Source organism: Trematomus bernacchii, unplaced genomic scaffold (assembly GCF_902827165.1).
Source record: "Trematomus bernacchii unplaced genomic scaffold, fTreBer1.1, whole genome shotgun sequence".
NCBI classification, from domain to species: Eukaryota; Metazoa; Chordata; class Actinopteri; order Perciformes; family Nototheniidae; genus Trematomus; species Trematomus bernacchii.
In genome coordinates, this window is record NW_022987705.1 from 1,939,247 (window position 1) to 1,965,157 (window position 25,911).

The 25,911-nt window shown below is 41.0% G+C and overlaps 1 protein-coding gene across 5 annotated transcripts in view; it reads left to right on the forward strand.

Moving 5' to 3' along the window:
• The window catches only part of mtus2a (microtubule associated tumor suppressor candidate 2a), a 46,202-nt gene that overhangs the window by 16,207 nt on the left and 4,084 nt on the right, over positions 1–25,911 (forward strand). For 2 of the 5 annotated variants that reach the window (XM_034140008.1, XM_034140009.1), the window contains exons 4-15: positions 4,381–4,635; positions 17,082–17,279; positions 19,850–19,948; positions 22,250–22,437; positions 22,512–22,637; positions 24,077–24,143; positions 24,488–24,702; positions 24,787–24,892; positions 25,081–25,154; positions 25,246–25,344; positions 25,444–25,563; positions 25,647–25,747. In XM_034140008.1, the coding sequence (XP_033995899.1) occupies positions 4,381–4,635; positions 17,082–17,279; positions 19,850–19,948; positions 22,250–22,437; positions 22,512–22,637; positions 24,077–24,143; positions 24,488–24,702; positions 24,787–24,892; positions 25,081–25,154; positions 25,246–25,344; positions 25,444–25,563; positions 25,647–25,747 (1,648 nt within the window). The remainder of the gene's footprint in view (positions 1–4,380; positions 4,636–17,081; positions 17,280–19,849; positions 19,949–22,249; positions 22,438–22,511; positions 22,638–24,076; positions 24,144–24,487; positions 24,703–24,786; positions 24,893–25,080; positions 25,155–25,245; positions 25,345–25,443; positions 25,564–25,646; positions 25,748–25,911) is intronic. The other 3 variants (XM_034140010.1, XM_034140012.1, XM_034140011.1) reach the window with 3 other exon arrangements.

Below are 25,911 nucleotides of genomic sequence, written 5' to 3' on the forward strand. Positions count from 1 at the left end.
CACTTACTGGACAGTATTTTTGTGATCTGCTATAACTTCTGCATATCGAGACTCTCATCTTCACAGCAGCTCTACTTTGCTCGAGTAGTTCTACCGAGATTGCAATGCTCTCAGCTATCACATTTAATAATATACAATTAAACGCTTTGTGGAGGAAATCCATGCAGGTTACCTTGTCCTGTAGTTAAAATCGGTTGGTCATTAAAATGCGTATCCCAGCTCATTGACTTTTGTGAAACCAATTGACATAATCATCTCAAGTTAGGATGCTTTTCTGTCAGTAAAGGTGTATGTATGAAGATGTTTTCATTTCTCAGGGGCTGTAGGGAGTGGTTCAGACATAGGGGGGAAATGAAGTGGTTTTATTTTAAAATCTGGAATGGATGAAGGGAGAAAACTGCAAGCCCAGGTGTGAGTTTCAACACCCAGGGTTTTATGATTTATCATGGAAATTCACATTTTCATAAATGTCAGTCTTTTTTTTTGAAAGCCGCTTTGGCTGAGTGTATTTTGCAGGTGTATTTCTTTGAATAAAAAGAAAATGGTTAAGGGAGAGACCGCCAAAATGTAAAAGTCATATCAATATTTCCATCAAATTTCAATGTGTTGTCTTTATATTGTAACACATAATGTGTATCTTCATTTAGAAGGATCTTAGGTCTGTGATTTCTTGGCTTAACCCTTAGATGCACGAGTGACTGGACCCTACACTCTTCCATAAGTGGGTCTAAAAGGACCCGTATTAGAATAATATGTGTCTTTATGCAATTTTTGTCATTTTGGTTAAGAAAAATCTCTTGTATAATATTTAGTATTATATTTTGGTTCACACTAGAAATATTTTATATTTAATATTTCACTATTTATAATTTTAGAAATGTCTTTTACACTTTGAAAAAAAACGTTTTCCCATAGGATTCCATAGAAAATGCATGCGGGTCAGCTTATGGAAGCTTGGGGTACTAATACAAAAACTACAATTTCTTAAAATGTAAATAAAAAATGTGAATGGCATGATATCCAAAACATGTTTTTTGAGGAATAGCTGGAATATGAAATGATACATTTTTTAAATTACAAAGATACTTAAAGAAAACCACCTCACCGGGTCCAAAAAGACCCACTTATGGAAGCTTGGGGTAGTAATACAAAAACTACAATTTCTTAAAATGTATAAAATGTAAATTTAAAATTAGAATGGCATGATATCCAAAACATGTTTTTTGAGGAATAGCTGGAATATGAAATGATAAAAAAAATGTAATTACAAAGATACTTCAAGAAAACCACCTCACCGGGTCCAAAAAGACCCACTTATGCATCTGATGTTTGTCACACTGTTTTCCCTCCCTCGTCTCGCAGAGGGAGTGGTAGGAGGCGAGAGGGAAATGAGGACATTTCTCATTAATGATCCTGACCTTCTCACTCAAGAGGAGCGAGCTCCAATCTAATAAACATTCCACGTGGCACACAGGCAGATATTGAGGAAGGGGGACTGAGGTGATAAGTTACACTGGAGGCTTTTCTCCCTCCTATTGTCCCACTTTGTCTTTCTCCACCAACACAGCTTGTTTTCTCTCTCTCAGAGTTGCTTCCTTTTGGTATTGATGTGGTGGGCACCCTGTAGCCGAACTGGAGCACACAGCTGTGCCAAATAGTTGAGGAAAGGAGGGCGGCCTACCTTATCTCTGCAGCCAGCAGGGGATAATGGTTCCCTTCCCACCCCAAATCTAAACCTTATCCGCAGGCTGGGGTAGCAAAAGATGGGGCTTCTGTCCAAGGCCTGAGGATTTGCTCACTGCCCTCAGTGTACTTGTGTGCAGCCGTGGTTGTTCATGCCTGCACATTTCATCAGTTTTTCAGTTGGAAACCATAGATTACCAAGAGGGAGGATTTCTCCCCATTGCTACCGGACAAAAGCTCCCATTATGGAGCTACGATTACTTTTTCATCCTTCATCCTTTCTCTCTGAGATTCACTGTCTTTTCTTTCTCTGACTTTGTAAGGACGATTTATCATCTCTCTTTTAATCAACCTTCATTTTGTTGGTTTGAAGTCCAGAAACCTGAATGGTAAAGCTATGGTTTCATGCCGTTAGAATCACTGTAATACCTTATATACTAATGAGGAATTACTGATTATGTAATGGCGTTTAAACACGGGTAAACACAACGTATGCAATGGAACAATATATCATCTGTGTCCTCAATTGTTGCTGTCAGATTAAACGTCATAACAGTGTTTGCATTAAAGAAAGTGCTGGCTGCCAGCCCAGTCTGCGAGCACAGCCGAAGCCAAAAGCAGCTGTTAGCAGGTTGTTGTGTTTACTGTTATTATATTTGCTTGCTCTAGCAGTCGGAGTCATAACACTGAACATTTCCTGCCGCCCACTGAGAGCTTAGTCAACACAGGATGATGAATTAATCACTGGGGATAGGAACAGCATAGCTATTTTGAATCGCCTGTATTTTGTTGGTATGTGAGTGTTATTGAGTTAATGAGTCTACAGCCATCTCTCAACACAAACACAAGCACAAGCACATCAGGGGTCAGTGTTGGGTCCTAAATTGTTTATACTGTACATCAATGACATCTGTAGAAATGTACTGAGGCTAGTTTTGTTTGCTGATGATACAAATATATTCTGCTCTGGGGAGAATTTAGAACAGCTAGTGAAGAACATAGAAAATGAAATGCACAAATGGTTTGACAAAAATAAACTATCATTAAACTTGAGTAAACCAAAATGAATGCTGTTCGGTAAACATACTGTAGAACAAAAACACAAATGCAAATAAAAATAAATGGGGTTGAAATTGAAAGAGTCCATGAAATTACATTTCTTGGGGTAATAATAGATGACACAATAAGTTGGAAATTACACATAAAACATGTACAATCAAAGCTGTCAAGAAGCATTTCCATACTAAACAAAGTATCACTTCGCATTCTCTACTGTTCACTAGTCTTACCATATCTGAATTACTGTGCTGAAATCTGGGGCAATAACTACAAAAGTTCTATACATGCAGTATCTATTCTACAAAAAAAAGCCATACGAATCATTCACAAAGCCAAATATCTGGATCACACTAACGAATTATTCCTGCAGTCAAAATTGTTACAATTCACAGACCTGGTAGAATTCCAAACGGCACAAATTATGTTTAAGGCAAATCATAACGTTTTACCAGGAAACATCCAAAAGGTATTCACTCAACGAGTGGGGGGATATAGTTCAAGGAGACAATTTCAATTCAAAATTCATAGGGTCCGTACAACCAGAAGAACTTTTTGTATCTCAGCCTGTGGAGTGAGACGTGGAGCAAAAGCGATGTCCAGACATTAACCAGTTCAAGAGGAAATACAGAGAAATTATTTTCTCGAGGTACAGGGATGGGGAAGGTGTTTGACTATGTGTATATGTGTGAGTATGTAGGTGTGTGTATATGTATGTGTGCATATATGTATATGTATGTATATATGTCAATCAACAGGTAAAGCAGATTAATAATAATAATAACAATAATAATGATAATTATTGCAGATTATAGATTATAAATAAATCATTTAGGGACAAGGGGGTGAGATTAAATAAATTATACTTCTTCTCACTCCTTTTCGAACACTAGATGTGGCATTGTTTATGTTGCTAATGCTGTTGTTGTAAATGTCATTTTCTGTTTTGATTTCTCTTACATGACTATGCACTGCAACATTTGTTTTGTTTTGTAATTATTTATTTTACTTGTTCGAAATAAATGTATCAATCAATCAATCAATCAATCATTTAGTGTAGCCTTTCTCATGGAGCTGTCCGTTCAGCAACACATGCTGCAGCTACAACAACATGAGCAGCTGATTACCAGAAAGGTAGAAACACAGGGAGCTTTCTGGAAGCTTCTGTAATATCAGTTCAGCTAAGGACACACCATGTAACAAACCCAACTCTTTCTTTTCTAAAATGTTTTCAAATATTGTTGCATTATCCTCCTTTTAATGCACAATTTTCATCGTTGTACCTTTTATCTAAATGTATATGTCTACTCTATGCTATTTCTAGTTAGTTTTTATGTTTTTTCCTGGTAACTGTATTCTGTGAGATATCAATTTTCTGTGTGCACCTTGAACTGCACCATCGTATGAAAGGTTCTACTTTTATTCCATTGTATTGTATTTACTTGCACTATTTTATCTGTTGTATTGTGTTGCACTGTTGGTGGAGCCTGGGACCTAAGATGTTCATCGACATAACTACACTGTAGCTATGTACGAATGACAATAAAAGCCTTGAATCTTGAATCCTTGAAAAAAAAAGGCGCTATACAAATAAAGATTATTATTATTGGATACTGAAAGCTTGTTTTTCTTCTTTTCTAGAAGATGAGGTTTTCACCCATCTTGCTCCTCCTCCTGCTCCAGTGTCAGCAGCAGCCCAGCCACAAGCCGTGGCCTCCAGATCTCTGATGCCCAAAGTGAGCCAGTCCGGCCTTCGCCCCCCCGGCTTCAGCTCCAGCCGTCTCCCCGCCGGCCGCCTGGCAGCGTTCGGCTTCGTCCGGAGTTCCAGCGTGTCGTCCGCCTCCTCCGCCCACTCTGCTGAGAGCTCACAGAGTGACTCCTGCAGGACGGCTCACCGTGAGTGCTCTCTGTACAGATCTGTAGTGGTTACATAATGTGCTGGTATCAGAACACCATGAGTTAGCATCAGCACACTGCCTTCATTGCCCTTTTATATATATTCCCCTCATGCATTTGCATAAACAGCCCCCTCCCGCGTTCATTATGTTTCAGTTTGCTTCTTCTTCCTGTGCTCCACCCCGCTTACAATTAAGCTCCAGGTCAATAACAACTGTAGAGCGGCAGGTTTGCAGAGCGCATTTCTGTAACTCATCAGGACACAATATAAGGGATGTTTCTAGAAATCACATTGCTAGTATATTTAATTATAAACAGCTGGGTACATTGATTAGACAAAGCTTCCATGCAATCATTATTGTTTGTGCCTGTGTAATCATGATTAACCCTAATGGGGCGCTAATATTAGTTAATTAAAGTCATCATCATTAAGACCAGTATATTGTCGTTTTACTAATGGCTTCATTTGATGTATAATATGTCTTAGGATTCATGAGTAAAAGGTGATGACATGGTGGGAAGTTGGTGTGATTATACAGTCAAGAAGTCAGGATGAATGGGACTTTGCAAAAAAACGAAAATACAATATGAATTTACAACAAAATCGATTGAAGACGAGTCACGAGGCATCCCCCATTGACGTCTCGGCTTAAAGGTAGGGTAGGTAAGTTTGAGAAACCGGCTCGAGATCGCTAGAATTTGAAAATACACAACCGGAGAAAATCTGCCACTTCCTTATAGAGCCCCTCCTCCAACACACACGAACGCGCACATGACCAATGAGGGCACAAGATAAGTTTGTGCACAGATGGAAGGCTGACAGGCAGGTAGGCCATCCAGTTATTTTAGCCGAGCCGGCTAAAATGATTGGTCGTACTTTTTACAGTACTACGGCACAGATGACATTTTTTTATGGATTTTTTGTCAAAGCACTTAATATATTCATTGTTATCGGGATGTTAAGAACATTCCATGGAATATAACAAAAAGTGTATCTCGAGCCGGTTTCTCAAACTTACCTACCCCACCTTTAATGTAAGTAAAAATAACAGAGCACATGATGTCATCTCCCCAGACTCATCAGTAATTTAACAGGCCTTTTAGCTGGGTCTGTGCTTCAGATTGAGTCAGGATTATTAGATAACAGTATCGTATGGATAGTTTTTCATTTCAGAGTTGTTTTTTAACAGCTAGTAGTGTACTTACAGTTGTGATTTCAATGCTGCTTGGCAGGCTGGTTGGTTAGTTGGATGAATGTGTCGTAGCTGCATGTGTTTTTAATGTGACCTACATAGGGAATGCTTGCTCTTCTTCTCCCAGTTACAGTTGACGTAAGCACCTCCATTCTCACGCACGTCAGCCCCCCTGTTATGTCATCACTTCTCTCTCTCAGTCCCCCCTTTTGTACTTTTGTACTTTTTTCATATTTTCTCTCTCTCACATGGTTTGAAATGAACAGCGGTAATGCGGGGGAGGCAAATAATCAGCTACCGTGGAGTGTGGATCAGGGGAAGAGAGCACTCCCCTGGGTTTCCACAGCAGATTGAATTGAAAAAAGTGGAATAATTGTGTAGATTTTCATTTTTGAAAAGCTTGACATCATTCATACAGCTAGGCCTATTCATGTTATAATGATTTGTTATGATGGATTCTGCATCGTTAGAACAATTGTAGTGAAAGGCACCAATCAATGAGCAGTGCTCTAATTGCATTGTGGGTATTGATTGAACGTGTTGGCTAGTATACAATAAGTCTAAAACGATTACTCGATTTATCGATTTGCAGAATTTGAAACAATTTTGATAAGACTTTCATTGTTTAAGTCATTCTTTAGACATAAATACCAGACATTAACCTGTTCCTAATGTATTGCTTATATACAAGCCATATTAAAACTGGAGCTTTGGGAAATTGTGATGAACATGCTTTGATCAGACTATTTATTAAGATAGAAAATAATCATCCGTTGCAGATTGAGCTTGCAGCAATAACAAATGCAACCATTTCTAGTGTTCAAATCCCGCCTGGAACATCACCACTAGTGTGCCCTTGAGTAAGGCACTTAGCCCTTAGTTACTCCAGGGAGAATGTCCCTGTAAATGTAATGTAATGTTCTTATTTTATTTTTTTTCTTCTGTTCCCTACTGTACATACTTTTCACCAACTTGAATTTTAAAGCTCCTCGTACATTTCAAACCCTTATCTCCAACTACATTTAAATAAGCATTAAAAGTGTTGACACTGTAGCGATCAATTGCTCAAAGCTCACATCCCTGCAGCATCTTGCAGAAGAAGTGTGAGACAGAAAAGTAATTAGCTGGAAAACGTTTCCACTTGAGTACTTGTATGCCACCAACTCACACCTTCAGCTACATATCTAGTTTGGATCATTTCTGGTTCGGTTTGTTGTTGGGGATTAATGCGACTTAATCAAAGTAGAATAGTATTATAGATAAATTGCCTTGCAAATATCAATATCATGAATCAATGAGATTCTTCTGTACCATCTTGGCCACAGATCACAAAAGCATTGAATATCAAATGAAGTATGACTCGTTTTCTGTTTTCACTAAACCCTAAACATAAATATACACATGATAGCTCAGACCTAAAATCATAATGCTTGTTAAGATATTTGATATTTAAACTGCTGCCAATATTAATGTGCAAATTGACTTCAGTTTCACTTACAAAGTTGAAAACTCTATATGCATTTTGACTGCTTTATTACATCCGTCAACACACAGCTACAGAGCACAGGGGTAAGTGAAAGAAAATAAACTTTAAAAGTAGTGCCTGCAGCACAATGTTCCACTTCCTGCTGTCAGACTGCTACCGCTCGGAGCATGAGACCAGGATGGAATTGAGGAAGATAGACATGAGAGGCGAAAGATTAAGGGCCTTTGATGTTTGAATGTGTGTGTGTGTGTGTGTGTGACAGAGCGAGAGGCAGGAGGGGGAAGCAGGAACATTTACCTTCACTTTTGACTCTCTGTGTGGTGCTTGTGACCTTTAGATGTGAGGCATTTGAACTGTATGCTCTTTTTGAACCCATCAGGGGCCTGACTATGGATCCCACTCCGTCTCTCTCAGTGTGGGAGCGTGTGTTGAGCATGTCTGGGGTCTTCTTGTCTCACTTTTGGGAAATTTGAAACGTGTTCTTTGAGATGAAACCCTTTGTCACCTGTTCTCTGAATCTGGATTTAGTTCTCCTTCATGTGACTGTCCGGCGCAAAACTATGTAAGAAATGTGCCAGATATCAAACATTTGCCACAACCCTCAATTTTGGGTATGTCATGATGATGAAATGAGGGTTTGATTAGTTTTATTTTTTTCCCCTGGGGGAATGTATACAAATCTGTTAAAGTAGGAGTGGCTTTTAGTTTAAAGTTAAGCTATTCCCTTATTTGAATTTTAGATATAATCAACTTTACCCTAAAATGATTGCATTTGGAAATCATTTGAAAGCCCAAGGCGTTTTGTTAATTATTATTAGGGCATGTTTCTAAGTGACTGCACAAACCAATTTGTAAAGTGATGTTTTGACTCGCAGCAAGATGGTGAAATATAAATGGGGACGGATAAGTTAAATGAAAGTGTTAACCACGGTTCAGTTTCTAATTTCTAACGGTTCCCTTTCTGTTAATTCTGCATAATTTTCTTTCTGCATGCAGGTGTTTGGAAATATGTGAAGTGTGCAGGTGGTGATAATTGTGTTTCCGTGATTTTCCTCTACCACTCGGGGATCTTTGCCCCCCTCTCACTGCGCTCCGCTCAGATCAAAGGACAGACAGATTGACAGAGGAGTTCACACACATGCTTCCATCGAGGCTGTTGAGGCTGCAACCCAGCACCTCCCTCTGTAACAGAGAGAAGAAGCAGGCTCAGTTGCTCCTTTCCCCCATTGATCAGCAAGCAAAACAGACTCCATTAGGGCTCCGGATGATAGGAGGATTCATTAAGGAATAGAGTGATGGGGAGAAAAATGATTTCCTGGCTCTAGTAAAGTGGGTTAGAGGAAGGATCCCTTGAGTTTAAACTCCCTGCTGTCGTAGCTCGTCAACCCGCTATGATCAATGGTTATCGTGCAGATGTGAGGAGAGAGTGGAGAGGCACAGGAAAACAACTTGGCTTGTGAGGATCTTCTATCATTTGCACAGTCTTTAGTTCGGATTCACAATGTTAAAGGGTTGGTTCACCCAAAGTGCTCACACAGTTTCTGCCTTTATCCCAATAACAGGGAATTGAATGTTATATCGTTTGTGAACACATTAACACATTACATTAAAGAATCATTCAACAGTATAATCTCTTGTCCTGGATAGTTTGAATAATCTACTGCATTTCGTGTTATAGTCACAAAATTGATCTATTGATTCGTGTTCACCAACACGATTTTGCCATTTTTTTTCGTGTCACACAGAACGATTTTAAAAGCAATGTAAATAATAACAAATTAGAAGGAAAAAAAGATGACAAAAAATACAGATGTCAGTATTCTGAGGCTCTGAGCCATTTCTTTTCCTCACGGACGGCAAAAAAACTCCGACATTATACAATTTAAAATAAAAGGGTTAGGCTTAGGGTTAGATATTGAGTAAGAAAATGTTTTTATGAACCACACAGCTTCCAAGACCCGACCGGACAAAAAGACGTGTTGCAGGCACGAAACATACTACCAATAGAAATACATTGCTTTTAAAATCGTTCTGTGTGACACGAAAAAAATGTGAAAATCGTGTTGGTGAACACGAATCAATAGATTCAATTAATTTTGTGACTATAACACGAAATGCCTTGAGACTGGGTTGGTCGATTGTATAACTTATAGGGACTATTTCTGAGGTAGAAAGTAGTTATTGATTTCCAATGCTTAAAACCCGATGTTTGGATTGAACCCAATCAGAAACAGAGTCCAAATTATGCTATAGATTTTAATCAAATAGGAATTTAATTTGGTATATTTATGCAGAAATAAGAAACATATTTATTTTATTTAAAAAATACATCTGATAAACTATTTTTATTTAATAATGATGTTCATATTGTTTGTTTTAAGGTAAACTATTATTAATGGAGGGGGGAAATCATGGAAAAAGACACAATCTTCACACCTCCATGTAACCAAGGTGACATTGTGCTTAACGGCTCTGGCCTTGATTGATTCTTATCGCTTGTTTGCATATGAGTTTGCATCCAATTATGTGTGTTTGTCTAGCTTCTGGGGGGGCTATAGGTTACTCTATTTGACATTGATTAGCCATTAACCCAATCCCCCCTTTAGCCCAGTTGCTGACATCCCCTATGGTGTTTCGGGGATGTGTGTGTTAATGGCGCGTTTCCACTACACGGCCTCGCTCGGCCCCGCTCGGTATGGCTGGGCCTCGTTAGGACTGGCTCACTTTATGGCGCATTTCCATTACAGTTTAGGAACTGGGGTAGTATCTATAGTAACGCAGTGTAGGCGGAGCCGTGACGTGATCTTCAATGAGAACCCCAGAAAAACAACACAGCCGTTAGCTGTTAGCACTCAGAGCTCACAGCTCCTCATATATGTTCAGAAACTAGACAAAAGTTAAACAAGTACAAACCACAGACTGCCTGTGTCATGGTGAATACAGTCGCTGCTTTATTTATGTCTGTATAGGCCGTTGTTGTGAGTGTGGACGGTCGGAGCATATACTGCGTTAGCTTAGCCAATCTCCATTTAGAAAACACGCATTTTAAAAGGTTTTTCCCCTGCCGTCTGTCTGCAGACTTGACAAAGCATTAATTCATGGTTTTTACTAACCGGTATCAGTATGTTGTTACTTCGGCATCATTTTGAAACGTGTATTACAATTAAATCACGGTCAAATATGTCCATCTTGTTGTAGTTGTAGCCCACTTGCCAGCGATGCTCTCTCTAGTTTAGCATACTCAGCCCGACTCAGCCTCGTTGTCTCTGGCCCTAGACCCGCGATTTTATGAGGCCAGAAACACTGTGAATTAGGACCCGCCGGCCGGTACTAGGCCAAGTGGAAACGCAACCAAAGACGGGCCGCTGACGTCACAGCCCTCTTCAACCGTGCTCCGCGCTGTAGTGGAAACGACAGAGCATCCATGCTTGTAGAAAACCTATGGGGATACGTTGTTAAATCCACTGTGATTGACACACTCCATGACATCGCTGGGGGGAGGAAGCTGTGCCTTTGAGCCACACTGACTCTATGATGGAAACTCAATCTGCAAAACAAACTTTATTATGAGAGCATCATCACCTCTATCTGTCTTCTCTTTGGCTGGAAATCAAATGAACGGAAAGGAAAAGCGTGCAGGCGGCAGACGGGAGCAGAAGAGCTAAAGGGGAGATGTGGTGATAATAGAAAACTCAATGAAACCAAATGAGCAGAGGGGAGCGAGGAAGGCAGCATGTATAAGAGAAAAGAGCGGAAAGAGAGATGCATGCAGGGATTGGCGCGGGGAGGAGAGAGGATGCAATGCCCAGGATGCCTTGGCTTGGATCTGGTCTGTGACTCATGCTAGCTCACTGTGAGCAGATGGTTTCTCTGGTGCATGCGCACACACAGATATTTCAAAACGTGGACATACACACTCACACAAGCACACACGAGTAGAGCAGCAAATTAGATGGGCCAATTAGATATGGCTGCCACTATGCAGCTGAGGAGAGGAAAGCTAACATCAGAGGCTTATTGAAGCAGCAGCGCAGTGACAGTGAGGAGGGGCTCAATGGGCCCGTTCATTAGCTGATAACTTCCCAGGATTTGATCTAGCCCCGTGTTAACCACTGTTTATGAGCTTAACTGATGGTCCAGGCCGACACAAACATTGGGAATGATCGAGTGGAATTCTCCTGCTCCAACCACCTTTCACTCTCAGGTTAGAGGTTTATCTGAGAGGATCGTCGCCTAATTTTAACAAGACAGGGGCCCCTTTTAATTTTTGCATATCCCCATTTTATGTTCTATATTGATTCCCTTATTTTGGTCATGTGTACTCCTCATATAAGTGTGTGCGCTAGATCTTGTTTTGTTAACTATTTCACACTGGTCTTCTGATTCTTTCATATTTCTTGATTTTCTGTTTTATAATAGTTTAAAGCATGATTTGAAACTTGATAAACTACTACAACTATGATGTATGTGGATACAGGAGCTTAAACATCTGATTAACATGTATACAATCCTGATTGGGCATTTTATTGTTAAAAAAGCCTTTTGTTGTGATTCTTATTTTCTTTTTTTTACTTTCCTCAAACAGCATCCACGTTCGTTCAATTTCAGATTTCACTCAGCTCATCAAACTGGATCATAACCCTCAAACTCAACCTCCTCTTGACTCCTACAATAACTTTCATATAACTTGCTAGGGTCATGTTTGTGTGAGCTTCTTTGTAGCCTGCTGTACGTAAAACTGGCCCCCAGTGGCTCGTATAATAACACTTCAGCAGGAGTAGCCGTGGCTCTCTTTTGGGGTTTGAACCCAGTTAAAAGAAGGTCACTCTTACCCATAAATCCTTCATTCTTTCCTGATCTGGCTTTATCCTTTTGTGGCTTTTTCACTTGCTCTAAGCCTTTTCTTGTTTAGGATACTGTTATTGTGCACAGCAGATTTTAGGAAGCAATATTGGATCTTTTTAATCTCCAAGCTTCTGAGATTATACAATAAATCCTAAAATACAATTTTAAGGGAAAAAAGTCTGTGATTTATGTCATACTTGCAATGCCTCTTCATACGTTTGTTTGTTTACCACAGAGATACATCACTCTCGTATTGACCATAAGAAGAGAAATACTACTATGTGTCCCTTTTGGTTGGACTGACCCTTTCATCTCCTGACATCTGGGTCCTGACAGAGGACACGAGGCCTTTGGATGTTGCTGTGAGCTCCAGTATATATTATCTAATATATCTCACCGGCTGCAACCCAGGTCTCTGCACGGCCATTATTTGTTGCTTTATTTATAAAACGGACAAGTCAAATCAAGCAATCTGATTGGTTCTTAGCCGTGATATACTGAGCGTATACCACGGGTAGAATTGTAGTTACTTTTCACAACAAATCAGTATCCCTCCGCGTCTGAGAAAAACTGTATACAGTTGGGCTGAAAAGCAAACTGCCTGCATCGCGTCGGGCCGAACCACGCCCCTTAGCTGTGATATACTGAGCATATACCACGGCCTGTTGTGAGCTATTGCTTAAATATACAGCTTTAACCTTGACTTTCACACACAACACTATAGATTTCCATATTCCTCTCATGAGTCATGACAGCAAGAAACTTGAATCTAGATGATGAGTATATAAATGAAATTAAAAAAATACAGGATTATAAGGGAACGACTTACTGCACATTATGATTGATGGATGAAGAGTGACAGGTAGACAGTTAAAGCAGCTTTAAAAGAATGACAGGAAGCAACGATTAATAAGCAGGACTAATTGTAGGCTGTGATGAAGGCAAACTTCAATTTTAATTACACACAATGTGTCCTTTATTTAACAGCGCTGAATGGAGCTGACATCTGTCTGTGAGTACTAATTAAACAGACACTCATGTTAGACCTCAAAATCAACCTAAATGATATCATCATATCAAAAAGCTTTCCTATTCCTTCAAAAAAATATGAAATGTGTCTCTGTGGGAAGAGATGGTTTCTGTTGTTTCAGTTGTATCCTTAAACAAACAGTTAAAATAATACTTAGATATAATGAAATATCCTAATAAGTCCATTTGTACCAGATGCTGCTGGGTTTTTTAAGCATGCAGTGCAAAATAAAGTACACCATTATTTCCCAGGGGCTTCGTGTTTCTGAGAAATAAGAGTTATTTCCTTGACATGTCAGCACTGCAGTCTGTGCAGTACCTCCAGTTTTAAAGTGGTCATGTTTGCGCGTTTGCCACCTGGATGAATTACAGCATGATCAATTCCTTTAGGACAGCAGAAGTGTTTATCTGCAGAATGTGAACTTGCTGATTAAGCTGACAAGCAGAGTGGTCCATGCTACAGTAAAATGACATTGAAAGGCCTTTATTTTTGCTATTTTTAAACCAAATTATAACTGATCCCCATGTAAGTGATGTTTAAATACATTGCCATTTTCTATATACTCCCAGTGAAACTCTAAGGATGCATATACACTTATCCTTTTCCTCTCCGGTCACTGTATAGGACCCAGATATAAGAGTCAGCATTATTCTACCTGCATTGGTTTTGTTTTGAGGTGCATCTGCTCCAATATGGCCTCCGACTGAGCAGAAAAACCTGCTGTCTTTGTCCTCAGCTGATTCTTCTACTGCTCACGGTCCCTTTTTAATATGTTCTGTTTTTCAATCCGTCTTTATAATACGTTTAGTTTGCCACAGGCTCCCCTTTGTTATATTCTTCACACTGATTCCAAACAGCCAGACTCTCTTCCTTCCCTCTTCCTATCCTGCTCCTCCTGCTCGGTTATCCATTACCGGCTGGCATTTTGCCAATCAGTGATGCATATCAGCTAGCTTTTACCGTTAATGAAATACATCCCCTTTTCTCCCTTTCTCTAACACTGAATGGCGCTCTTCTATTTATCATTCATAGCATTCCTCAATGTAGTCTGTCTGACTGCCCAACGCCATCATTTACTCTTCGTCCTGCTGCTCTGGGAATTTGTTTGGTACATACTTGACCTATGACTAATGAGCGCATCTCAGTTCATATCAACCAGCAAATTGATTTGTGTCAACTCAGAGACGAGGCACCAGTCAAAGCATTTGAGGTTTTTTTCTCATTTTGAAAAAAGAAAAAAGGGCATCTCTACGACTGTAACCAGTGGAAGTGTTGACAGCAGTCATTGAGGAGCTCAGTCATAGCAGTGCAGTACTCTGTCCAGAATCTGCCCTGGACACTCGGGCCGTAACCTTGACTGGTTCACGAGGAGGGAATATACTGAGAGCATCCTCACTAATCAAAGCCCGCTGGAGCTCTGGGTCGACTAATGAAGCTTCTGGGAATGTAACGTGCATCACTGTTATACGGTGAGGCAGCAACATGAGGCTGTATCTTTTTTAACAGCCAATTTAAATAGCTTTTTTTCTTTTCTTACATTGAGGAATATCTAAAGCAACCACTCCTTGTGCATCCCCTAAATCCACAAGAGACACTTTATTGTACACAGATTAAATTGCAGATAAGTATTACATGTTTTTTTGCACATTTCTAGAATATTTGCTTTTCATATGTATTACCATAACATGTATGATTTGTAAAATATCATACGGGAATTACTCTTTTCCACATTTAAGTATTTGTATTTTAATTCCTGTAACAAAATAATTTCCCAATTCGGGATTAATAAAGTATATCTATCTATCTATCCATCTATCCATCTATCCATCTATCCATCTACCCATCTACCCATCTACCCATCTATCCATCCATCCATCCATCTATCCATCCATCTATCCATCTATCCATCTATCCATCTATCCATCTATCCATCTATCCATCCATCCATCTATCCATCCATCTATCTATCCATCTATCCATCTATCCATCTATCCATCTATCCATCCATCCATCCATCTATCCATCTATCCATCCATCTATCCATCTATCTATCCATCTATCCATCTATCTATCTATCCATCTATCCATCTATCCATCTATCCATCCATCCATCCATCCATCCATCCATCTATCCATCCATCCATCCATCCATCCATCCATCTATCCATCTATCCATCTATCCATCTATCCATCTATCCATCTATCCACCTACCTATCTACCTATCCATCTCTCCATCTCTCCATCTATCCATCTATCTATCTCTCGCTCTCTCGCTCTCTCTCTCTTTCTATATGGCAAATGTTTATAATGATACATAAAACAATATTGTCATCCAAATTAGTAACCCAACCTTTTTTTATATATATCCTTCAAGATGGTGTATATTCTATGTTTATACACATGATTTGGTTTTAGAAATACTCTGGACTGCTCAACTGCTGAATGGCTTACAACACAAATGAGTCTCAAATCACAATCAATGTCTTGTTGTGTACAGTGCTCTGCTATGTTGCTGCTATTTTTAACCCTATGAGCTGTTATCGTGATGCTCCAATTATTATGCATTCTGAAATATTTTGGCGATCACTTTGCACAAACATATAATTTTAATCATCAGTTGATTCAGGCACATAATTATTCCCAACAATCAAACCCCTCCTGTGGCTCAGGAGATGGAGCACACTCTCCACTGATTGCATGCTCGGTAGTTCAATAACTGGCTCTCCCTGACCACTGCTGCTTGCTGCTGGGCTACATTTGCAGTGTGTACCATTCATCTTACATATATCATTTATCAAGATAAAGCCAACTGTGTTAGAATATGTGCATTCTTAAAAAAAAAAGGTGTTTTTTTGACTGCACCTTCTAGTTTTTTCTTAGCTTGTTTGGGAATTCTACAAATGGATAACCAAAAAAGAGCCAATAAAGTTGAGTAGTGGCGTGCCATGCAGCAGAAATGCGGCACAGGGTTTCTCAGTTCTGCAGTGGCTGCACTTATTCTTTGAAAGCAACCTAATGAGTCAATGTCACACCAACTTCCCACTCTCTATTTACAGCAATATTGGTACAATGCAGCAAATGAAAGAGTGTGGTTATAAATGTGTGTTTAGTGCTCAGGGAGAAAGGTAGATGTAGTCACGGAAGAAATTCACACCAAAGGCAAAGCTGCTCTGAATAAATGAGGCTCCCCGCTGCGCAGCTCTCTTCTAATCCTCAGCGCCTCGTGGACTTAAGACAATGCAGGCCAAAAGAGACTGTTGATATCTACATGTTCACGATGCAATTCCTTCCTCTTAAGTGTACTGATATCTGTGGATGTGGAGGGGTTGTGCTACACGGCTTAATCACCAATCTTATGGCTTCTTACAAAGCAGCTTTACAATAAATTGTTCATCCCCTGCTGTCACACGACTGAGGTGGAGAAGTGCAGGCAATCTGTTGAGTCCCTATTGATCGGGCGGAGATGAGCAGGATATACGCAGTGTGTGAGAGTGTGTGCCTGCAATTGTGTAAACTATCTGCTGGTCATTAAATAGATTATAGCTGCACGATTGGCCCGGGATGAGCGATGAGCAGTGCGCCTCTGTGTGAGTGCATTGCACCTTGTTTGTGTGTGCACATGTGGGTAAACATGTGTGTATGACTGTGTGTTTGTGTGCTGCTTGAGGAAAGATTGAGAGCAGCAGCAGAGAGACCAAGAGGTTACAAACCATTTATCAGACAAGTAGACCTAAATTCAGACATCACACCGCCCTGTCATACTGCCCACAAAACATGTGAAAAGGAGTAAGAGACAATTCAGATAAAGACAATCAGAACATAAGCTCTGAAGATATACACTGATATACTCTAAATGATAGAGGATATAAACAATTATTTTCTGTATTCCAGGTCTGAGTGTGAGCGAGGAGCCCCCCCTCCACAGAGTGACCACCAGCCCTCCGTCCACAGACCACCAGAGGGGGGTCCCATGTCGCAGCCAGAGCCTCCAGCCGCCCTCCACCCCCGCCCTGCCCCGACGCTTCCTGCCCGCCCCGCCAAGAAGCTCCCCTGGAGGTCAGTCAGAATCAGGGGTCCTTTATTCAACAGGTGACAACATTTATAGTGTTTAAAAATGTAAAAGTGTATATTGCAAGTCATCTGTTCAACAGTAGGGTAATAGTCTGAGTGTAGTGGAGTTTCGCCAGTACAACCCAACGATTAATTGTAAAACATTATGAAGTATATGTGGAGTATACATTTCACTATTTATCACTATATATTTGTGTGGTAAATATGACATAGACCTTTTACGGAGAATAAAGCTAGATTCTTGGTTCGAATAACGCCATAGTTTGTTTGTTAGATATGTTCTACACTATTGGATTTTGTCAGCATAGTTTTTACATAAATGAATACCAAGTTCATGCAGGAACAATGAAATGTAATCATACAGAGGGCTTGCAGGGAACTCACCCCTTTATGTAAATACTATCTGAGTGAGAGAGAGCATTTTCCACCAGCAACAGATTGTGTCCTTTTGTCACATGCTGTTTTCACATATGTGGTAAACTATTTAATATCCAGCAAACCATACATGATGTATTATGCATGTACTGGTATTCAGATGCAGAGGAATATTCATTTATAATAAATCATAGTCTCAAAAAAGTAAATATTAAACATCATGTTTTATTGTTGGTACTTGGAAAACAAATAAAAACATGCTTAGTTATTGTTAAAAATACAAATGTTAAATATCTGAATAGTGAGAAATCCATGGCAGAAGAGGCATTCAGTGTTCTTCCTGAACATACTCTAAAAACTAAATTTTTCCACCCTTTTCTGCCTCAATATACAGTGTAGTACCTAACTGAGCACAAGCCCCTGCTTTTGGGGGGTTGTTGAAAGTCATTTTGGAAATGCTAGAAGGCACTAACTTAACATTTTAACACTTGACTTCACTTACAAGATCACTTTTAGAATCTGTTGAACTGCATTAGATAGATGCAATTGTGGAATTGATTTTCGTGTTTGTATTTAGGCTATTTATTCAAGTGTGCTCCTCTTCATGAAATCTATAAAGAAGTACCACTAAACACGAACACTACACATTAACCAGATTATACCCACAGTCAATAATGTTGGTGTTAATTCATTTGTATGATCTTGTGGCGTCACAACTGTCCTGGTAGACGATGGGCGACACATTCTGCTCGAGGAGGCGCACAGGCAGTGATGCTTTTCACACATATGTATTCTTCACACATGGACATGAACACCAGGGGCCCTGTAGTATCACACTTCTCTCACTCACAGTTATCTCATGTCTTTACACTTTTATAGCAGCTTATTGAATAAAAGACACAGAACTCTGCTTCATGCTGCGGTGTGAGCTGAATACATCGAAAACAATCAGAACAAAATGGATTCTCGACAGCAGAACAGTGTGAAGATCATTCTTGTGATGTCCTCGACGTGCTGGGTATGCAGACAGTGTAGAGAACATCTCTCTCACATTGTGTATCCGTAGGCCCGAGCTGACTTTAAATGTGCTGTAAATTATTGATGGGGAAATACATGAGGAGTCCCTGTCAACCTGCAAGTGGTGCACAGACACTACTTTGATCTTTTCTTTATATTCCATTGTTGTCTGTCTTTCTCAATACAGCACAATCTCACACAGTTTGTTAGACAAGTGCACACACGTCTATCAGTTGACAGAAACGTCTGTCCTGTTGAGGCTCTGACACAAAGCAAATAATCTGTTCCTGTTGCTGGAAGTCATGTTAATTTAATTTCAAATCTTTGTACTCACTCACAAGTACAAATTGCCCAAAAACATTCTGGAGAAGTGTTTGTTTTAAGTACACTACCAATTCAAGTACATGTTTGAGACAATTGAGACTTGCTGGGTTTTCGTAACAGTATGGCGGCATTGCAGTGCTTTTTTTAGTTTGGGGTCTAGTTGGCAGAAATGAGTCACACTCAGAGCCACATTTGAAAGACCACAGCAACACATGCACAGTAAAGAGTGAAGACACACACACACAGAAACACAGTCTATGCAGCCCTAAAGTATCTCTCAAGGGTTATTTGGGGATTTGTTCAGGATCAGAGGCTTCTCTCCCATTATAGGTCTAATTAGTTCCTTTTCAAGGCCTCTCTCCTTCTCTCATCTCTGCTTCACAACAGATTCCCTGCTAACCTTCTAAAACCTCCTTTCTTTATTCACTATCATCTGCTTCTCTCTCCTGGGTAACACATTTTTTCAATTTCAGGTATTTTCACTACTCCCACACACCCCACCTTCTCTGTCTTTCCTGCAAAGTGTATAATGTCACAGAGAGCAGGGATGTAATGGGCACACATCTTCCCCAGTATGCTCAACTTCTCTTTGACCCAGAGACCCGGGGGACATAGTTATACCACGCAGCAGGGGGGGAAGATAGCTGAAGATGAAAGCAGGAGGGTAACAGACAGATTGGGAAAAAGTTAGGAGAGGGGAAAAAGCAGCAAAAGAAATTGAAAAGAGAGCAAGGAGTTGGCGGGGCATGATGGCTGGTTTGCTGCATTTTGTGTCGGTGGAAGTTTGATTGACAAAATGTTAAATGTAAGGTAGCGTTTTAAGATGTCACTGCTGTATTTACTTTGTCGTCTGTTCTGGCTTTGGTTGACAGTTGTCAGGAAGGAGTTTCAGCGGAGTTCAGAGGTCACTCGTTCTCTCCCCTCCTCCCCAAAGAGGCTGGCGGTGGTTCCTCCCAAACCTCAGTCCCCGGGTGAGTCTTTGAGGAATACATATCAAACAAAATGCACATACTTTTTTTGTGGCGTCTTACCCTCTTCTTCCAGCCCACCTGTCCATCTTCCCAAGCCTTTCCTGAAAATGGCCTTACATTCAAGACCTCCTCCTCCACACCCAGAAGCAGCTTGCATCCATTTCAAATATCTTTGCTTTGATCCATGCAGTCTGCACCTTTATTCCTCTTGGCTCGGCAGTGGTAAAATCACTTTCTTACAGGATTGTAGAGGGCCTCCCCATCTTTCCTTGAAGAGTTGACACACATCTCCTCAGGCTACACCTCTCTCTTTTCTCTCTAGCTGTTACTTTTCAGTCTTCTTTGCTGCATCTTTTGCTGGACCTTTTTTCCCTCCCACACAAACATACAAACATTCCTTATGATTCTCAGCACTGTGTTTTTTACTGTTGTTTAGGAAGATTTGATAGGGATTGAAAGGTAGCTGCTCTTTCTTGAAGCTAATCTGGACAGTGTGAGGGAAATGTGTTGACATGAATAACCCTGTAACAACACCCTGGCAGGAACAGACACATCTACTCACACACACACTGCTCTCTCCTCCACACAGGCACTGCCATCGCCTTTTCCCATTGTTTCTCGCATCATTAATACTCCTTCATCAAACCGTCTGTTATCATCTGCATGCTGCCCTCACACTCAGTCACATAAAGTCATTTAGTATTCACTCAACTCTCCCTAACCTTTCAGGTAGAACATACGTGTACGTGTGTGTGTGTGTGTGTGTGTGTGTGTGTGCGTGCGTGCGTGCGTGCGTGCGTGCGTGCGTGCGTGCGTGCGTGCGTGCGTGCGTGCGTGCGTGCGTGCGTGCGTGCGTGCGTGCGTGCGTGCGTGCGTGCGTGCGTGCGTGCGTGCGTGCGTGCGTGCGTGCGTGCGTGCGTGCGTGCGTGCGTGCGTGCGTGCGTGCGTGCGTGCGTGCGTGCGTGCGTGCGTGCGTGCGTGCGTGCGTGCGTGCGTGCGTGCGTGCGTGCGTGCGTGCGTGCGCGACATCATTTGCATAACACTTTTAGAAGTCGTTCTCAAAGACGGGGAATCCTAATGTGGCTTTAAATCAAAGACCCTGATGAAGATGAAATATTGGAACAGTTTCTTATAGTTGGAGTTTAGCACATTAAAAAACAGCAAGCCTTGTTTTAGGACATATTTTTTATGTCTTTTCATGGTTATTAATTTTTTTTGCGAAATGCTCACATTTGATGTTTTACCTTCACGCATGTACTTGCAAGTATGTGTACTTTAAGCTCTTCTCTTTTCTATAAATATGGCTTCAAACCACCAACATACCTTCAGGTACCTCCCCCATTTCTTCCTGAATTCTTTGTCTCTCCACTCACCCGTTGCCCATAGTGCTCCTCCCATATTATCCCCCCACCTCCCTCTAAGCGATCTTTCACTCATTACCTGGGACCCTGCACCCCAAGCGCAGCCTCACGTTGTCATGGAGACCGCGCCTCATGCTTCAATAGGCCTACATGATACGGTTCAGGCAGGTGATGCTGAGCTGCAGAGGTTCTGATATTGTGTGTGCAGACACTCTCACACACACAGGCTCATTTTCAGTCTGTGTGAACAAACAGATGGTACATTTTGAAATCATTTCCTCTACCCGGGTGAAGCTCTGTATCTCCGCAGGCTATAGTATGTGCTCACACTACATGACAAGGTGACTCACACAGAGGTTAATAGGCCTGCCTGTATGTCAACTGCAGCTTAATGGTTGGGCCCCCTCCGATGGAAAATGGCTTTCACGTGTTTGTGTTTGACTAGCCTTTAAATTACCTCCATCATTAAGGGCCTTTACTTATATGTGCTAATGTGTTTCTACCATTACAATACAAATAGTGCAACATTGCATGTATATAATGAACAGTGTCTATACATTATTACACGCCGCAGCTCAATCATTGCTTGATAATGATCACATTCATGGTAAGAGTAGGTGGTCCATCATGAGGAACAGCAGACTGAGAATTACCCCAAAGGCTTGCTCTGTGGAAAAGATTCAATTAACCTGCTATCATTTATCATGTGAGAACAGTCATTAGCAATAGGTCAGGTCAAAGCTCCTCTGATTTAATGCCCATCAATTGAATTATTAGATCTATGCTGGTTAGATTTTAGAATTAGAACATGACTAATTCATGACATATGGGAGATATACAGTAATATTTGATTTGAATAGAAAAACAATCCCAACATGCTCTTGCAGACAGATTTCTTACTTAATTTAATTTTCTATGTTTGTTTTTTCCCTGCCCACAGTCCAGTCTGGGCAGCGGCCCGCAGCAGCCGTGCGGGGGTCAGCTCCCCCGGGGTCCCCTCTCCGCGTGGCCCCCCTCAGGCCGCAGCAGGAACAGCAGGAGAGCCTGCAGAGAGAGAAAGAGGAGGCTCAACAGAAAGAGAGAGAAAGACAAGCAGAGGAGAGAGAAAAAGAAAAGGAAAGGGAGGAGGTCAGTAACTGAGAAAATGTGAAACTCCGCTTGGCGTTTGCACCATTGCATTCTACTTTATTCTTTTCGTTCAGGTTCAGAGGCTGCAGGGACACTGTGCGCAGCAGGAGAGGCAGCTGGGAGCTCTGAGAGAAGAACTGAAGAAGACTTCCTTGGGTCTGGAAGCGTTCATCATCACCACTCAGCATTACTGCCTCAAGGTAGCCATCGTTAATGATACAATACAGACACAAAATAATATTGTCTTACACCATAATAACCGTGGCACCTGCAATGTTTTGAAATCACATCTTTTATTAAATTATTTATAGGCCTAAAATGGTAAATTACTCCTCAGTGGGAAGTAGATATCATAATCACCATAATAATGTTTCTATTTCGCTTAAAATCTAACCTCTTAATTACCTGGTCTGAATGTGACTCTGTTAACCTATGTAGATGAACAATAGCGCCTAAACCTTTCGTCTTACTCAGAGCCTGGATCGCAGGAAACACATACTCAAACGTACATGAACACATGCAGTATTTAACATGAGGTCAGTTGAGATTCACAGCAGGGTCCACGAGCAGCACTATGAAGGAGAGCGACTGTGGGAAGGGTCCTCCAGAGTTCAGTGTGTCACTGAGCTGGTTTCATCCAGCTTTATGTGTCTAAAGGAATGATTACGCCTCTAAGGTGTGATAACTGTAATACTGCTTCCAGACAGCCCAACGACTGTCTGCCTTTTTTATGGTCATTGTCTGGTTGATGCAACCACCAGCCCACAATGCAGATTCATATGAGGCAGGATTGGTTGAAGTGCGGGTCTGTTTGAGTAGGTTTGAGCTCCCTCTGCTGGTATTCCTCAGACTCAACAGCTACTGTGTGGCCTTAGACGACAGAAGGCAGTATATGCATGGGTTTATTTATTTTAATCACTGACTTTCTGTTCTCTCTCCTCACTGCACAGGAACACCTGATCTGCTCTGCTCAGGTGTTCCTGGTCTCCACTGATTACTAGTATAAAAGGAAGGAGCTGTCTCTCTGTTGCCTGGCACTGCAGCAGTCATTTACCCTTAGTTTAGGATTTCGCTGTTTATTTAGTCATGTCTTTTTGTATGGAGGACCTGGTAGCCCACCACATATTTTGAGGCTCGTCCTGGATATGTAAATACACTATGGCCACAGCATAAAAACAACATTTGTGCCTCAGGTTGTGACCTGCACAAATGTATTTAAAATGCAAAACCTGATGAGAGTTTACAACAATAAGATTTTTCTGACATTATTTAATTCAACTCAGATGACACAAGTCTGTCTGGCCAAAAATAACAAAAGGATGGCGGAAGCCTGGGCTGTAGGACACAGAACGCCCCCCCCCCCCCCCAAACTAAAAGGAAATTGCATAAATAAAAAACATTACACAATAAAAAGCCAAATCCTAAACTAAGGCTAAATGACTACAATGTCAGGCAACAGAGAGACAGCTCCTTCTCCTCCAGCCTATCTTTTTTGAAACTGGTGATAATTGGAGACCAGGAACACCTGTGCAGTGAGGAGAGGGAGAGAACAAAAAGGGGGGAGCAACAGCATCCACTCTCCAGAATGAATTGCATAGATGGTACACTTTGTGAACACGTTGTATATCCTTTTTTTCAGAATAAAACCACAAAAGAAAATCAAAGAAAATTGTCCTTGGAAATGCAAATGATCAGAGAGGAAATGGGTGAGTGAAAACCAACATTTAACTAAACAAATTAAACAATAAATGAGAACCACACAGGTGTTTCCAATATCACTAACACCAGGTGATTTGTTTTGACAGAGTTTGAAAGACTACCAATTTAATTCTGCTTTGTTTATTCTAAATGATTTATAAATAATATGTCTACCCTCAGTACAATATAAATTAGGTTAATTTCATGTTGACTTAAATCCCACATTTTAAATGAAAGTGAAATTACCTTGTTCAGCCTAGTTTGTAGTCTGTTGTATACCTTTTTTTGAAGTGCTTCATTCTGCCCTCTCTCATAAGAAAACATCATTAGAGATTCTCTGCTTCCTACACAGCGTCCAACTCAGCGCGCTGGGAGAGACTCCATCGGGAGAAGACGGCGCTGGAGGAGGCGTTTGAGCGAGAGCTGACTGAGCTGCAGCTGCAGCAGGAGGCCGAGCTCGCCGCCGTGGAGGAGGGGCTCAGGAAGGGTCACTCAGCCGAGGCCGAACACCTGAAGGAGGAGCATCGCTCAGAGATGGAGGAGCTGAGGACTCAGCAACAAGAACAGGTGACGGAAAGAAAGGCATCATGGGAGACTTTTCTTTTATCCTTGATGTGAAATCTGATCAGTGAGGGTATGTGTGTGTTTTAGGTGGAGGAAATAACTGTCAACCACCAGGCAGCCGTTCAAGAGCTCAGAGACATGCATAACATCACCATGGCAACGCTGCACGAGGAGCACGCCCGCACCATGAGAGGTGAGATTTTAGAGCCCATTTAATAAAAGAAATGATATTGAGAGCAAAATAAAGTGTGAGTAAGAATGAAGAGAGAATCACAAGATGGGGGAAGGAGGAAACAAAAGAACTGTTGACGTTTATTTTCTGTAAAGAACTGAGCATTGCTTGAAACGTTGAATCTCTTTGATTATTCTGAATCTGTGCAGACTTAAGAAAAGCTCATGAGCAACAGAAGATGCTTCTAGAAGAGGATTTTGAGAAACTCCGGCTTGCTCTACAGGTTTGTTTCCCTAAACATTATTCTGGATTTTTCTTTTTTTGGTTGCTGTATTCTAGGCCGTCTTTGTTATTGTCTTTGGATGCTTTTTCAGGATCAAGTGGATACCCTCACATTTCAAAACGAAACTCTGAAGAACAAAGCCAAACGCTTTGAGGAAGCTTTGAGGAGGAGCACAGACGAACAGATAGTTGTGAGTTCACCACAGGCTTTGGGAAATTCAAAGGCACTGCTATACTTCTAAACACCATTAATCTTTATCTTATTCCTGTGATTTGTTTGTCTGTTACAGGATGCTTTGGCTCCATACCAACACATTCAGCAAGATCTAAAGAGCTTGAAGGAGGTTGTGGAAATGAAGAACCAGCAGATCCACCAGCAAGAGAAAAAGATCTCGGACCTGGAGAAAGTGGTAGGCTCAGAAAACTCAACACACTCATGCACATGACGGTATAGTGAATGAAGATTACACTGTGGTTGTATTCTACTTTTGAGCAGGCCCAAAAGAACGTGTTCCTTGAGGAGAAGGTGCAGGTTCTACAGCAGCAGAATGAAGATCTCAAGGCTCGTATTGACAATAACCGAAGCCTTTCCCGGTGAGACACATTCTGAGTCTTCATCCCATACATTTAGTCTGTCTCTGTTTAAAGGTCACCTATTATGCAAAATCCACTTTTTCATGTCTTTTCTACATCAACATGTGTCTCCTCTGTGGACAGAGATTCTGAAAGTTTCAGGAACAAAGATTCTCTTTCTTTTT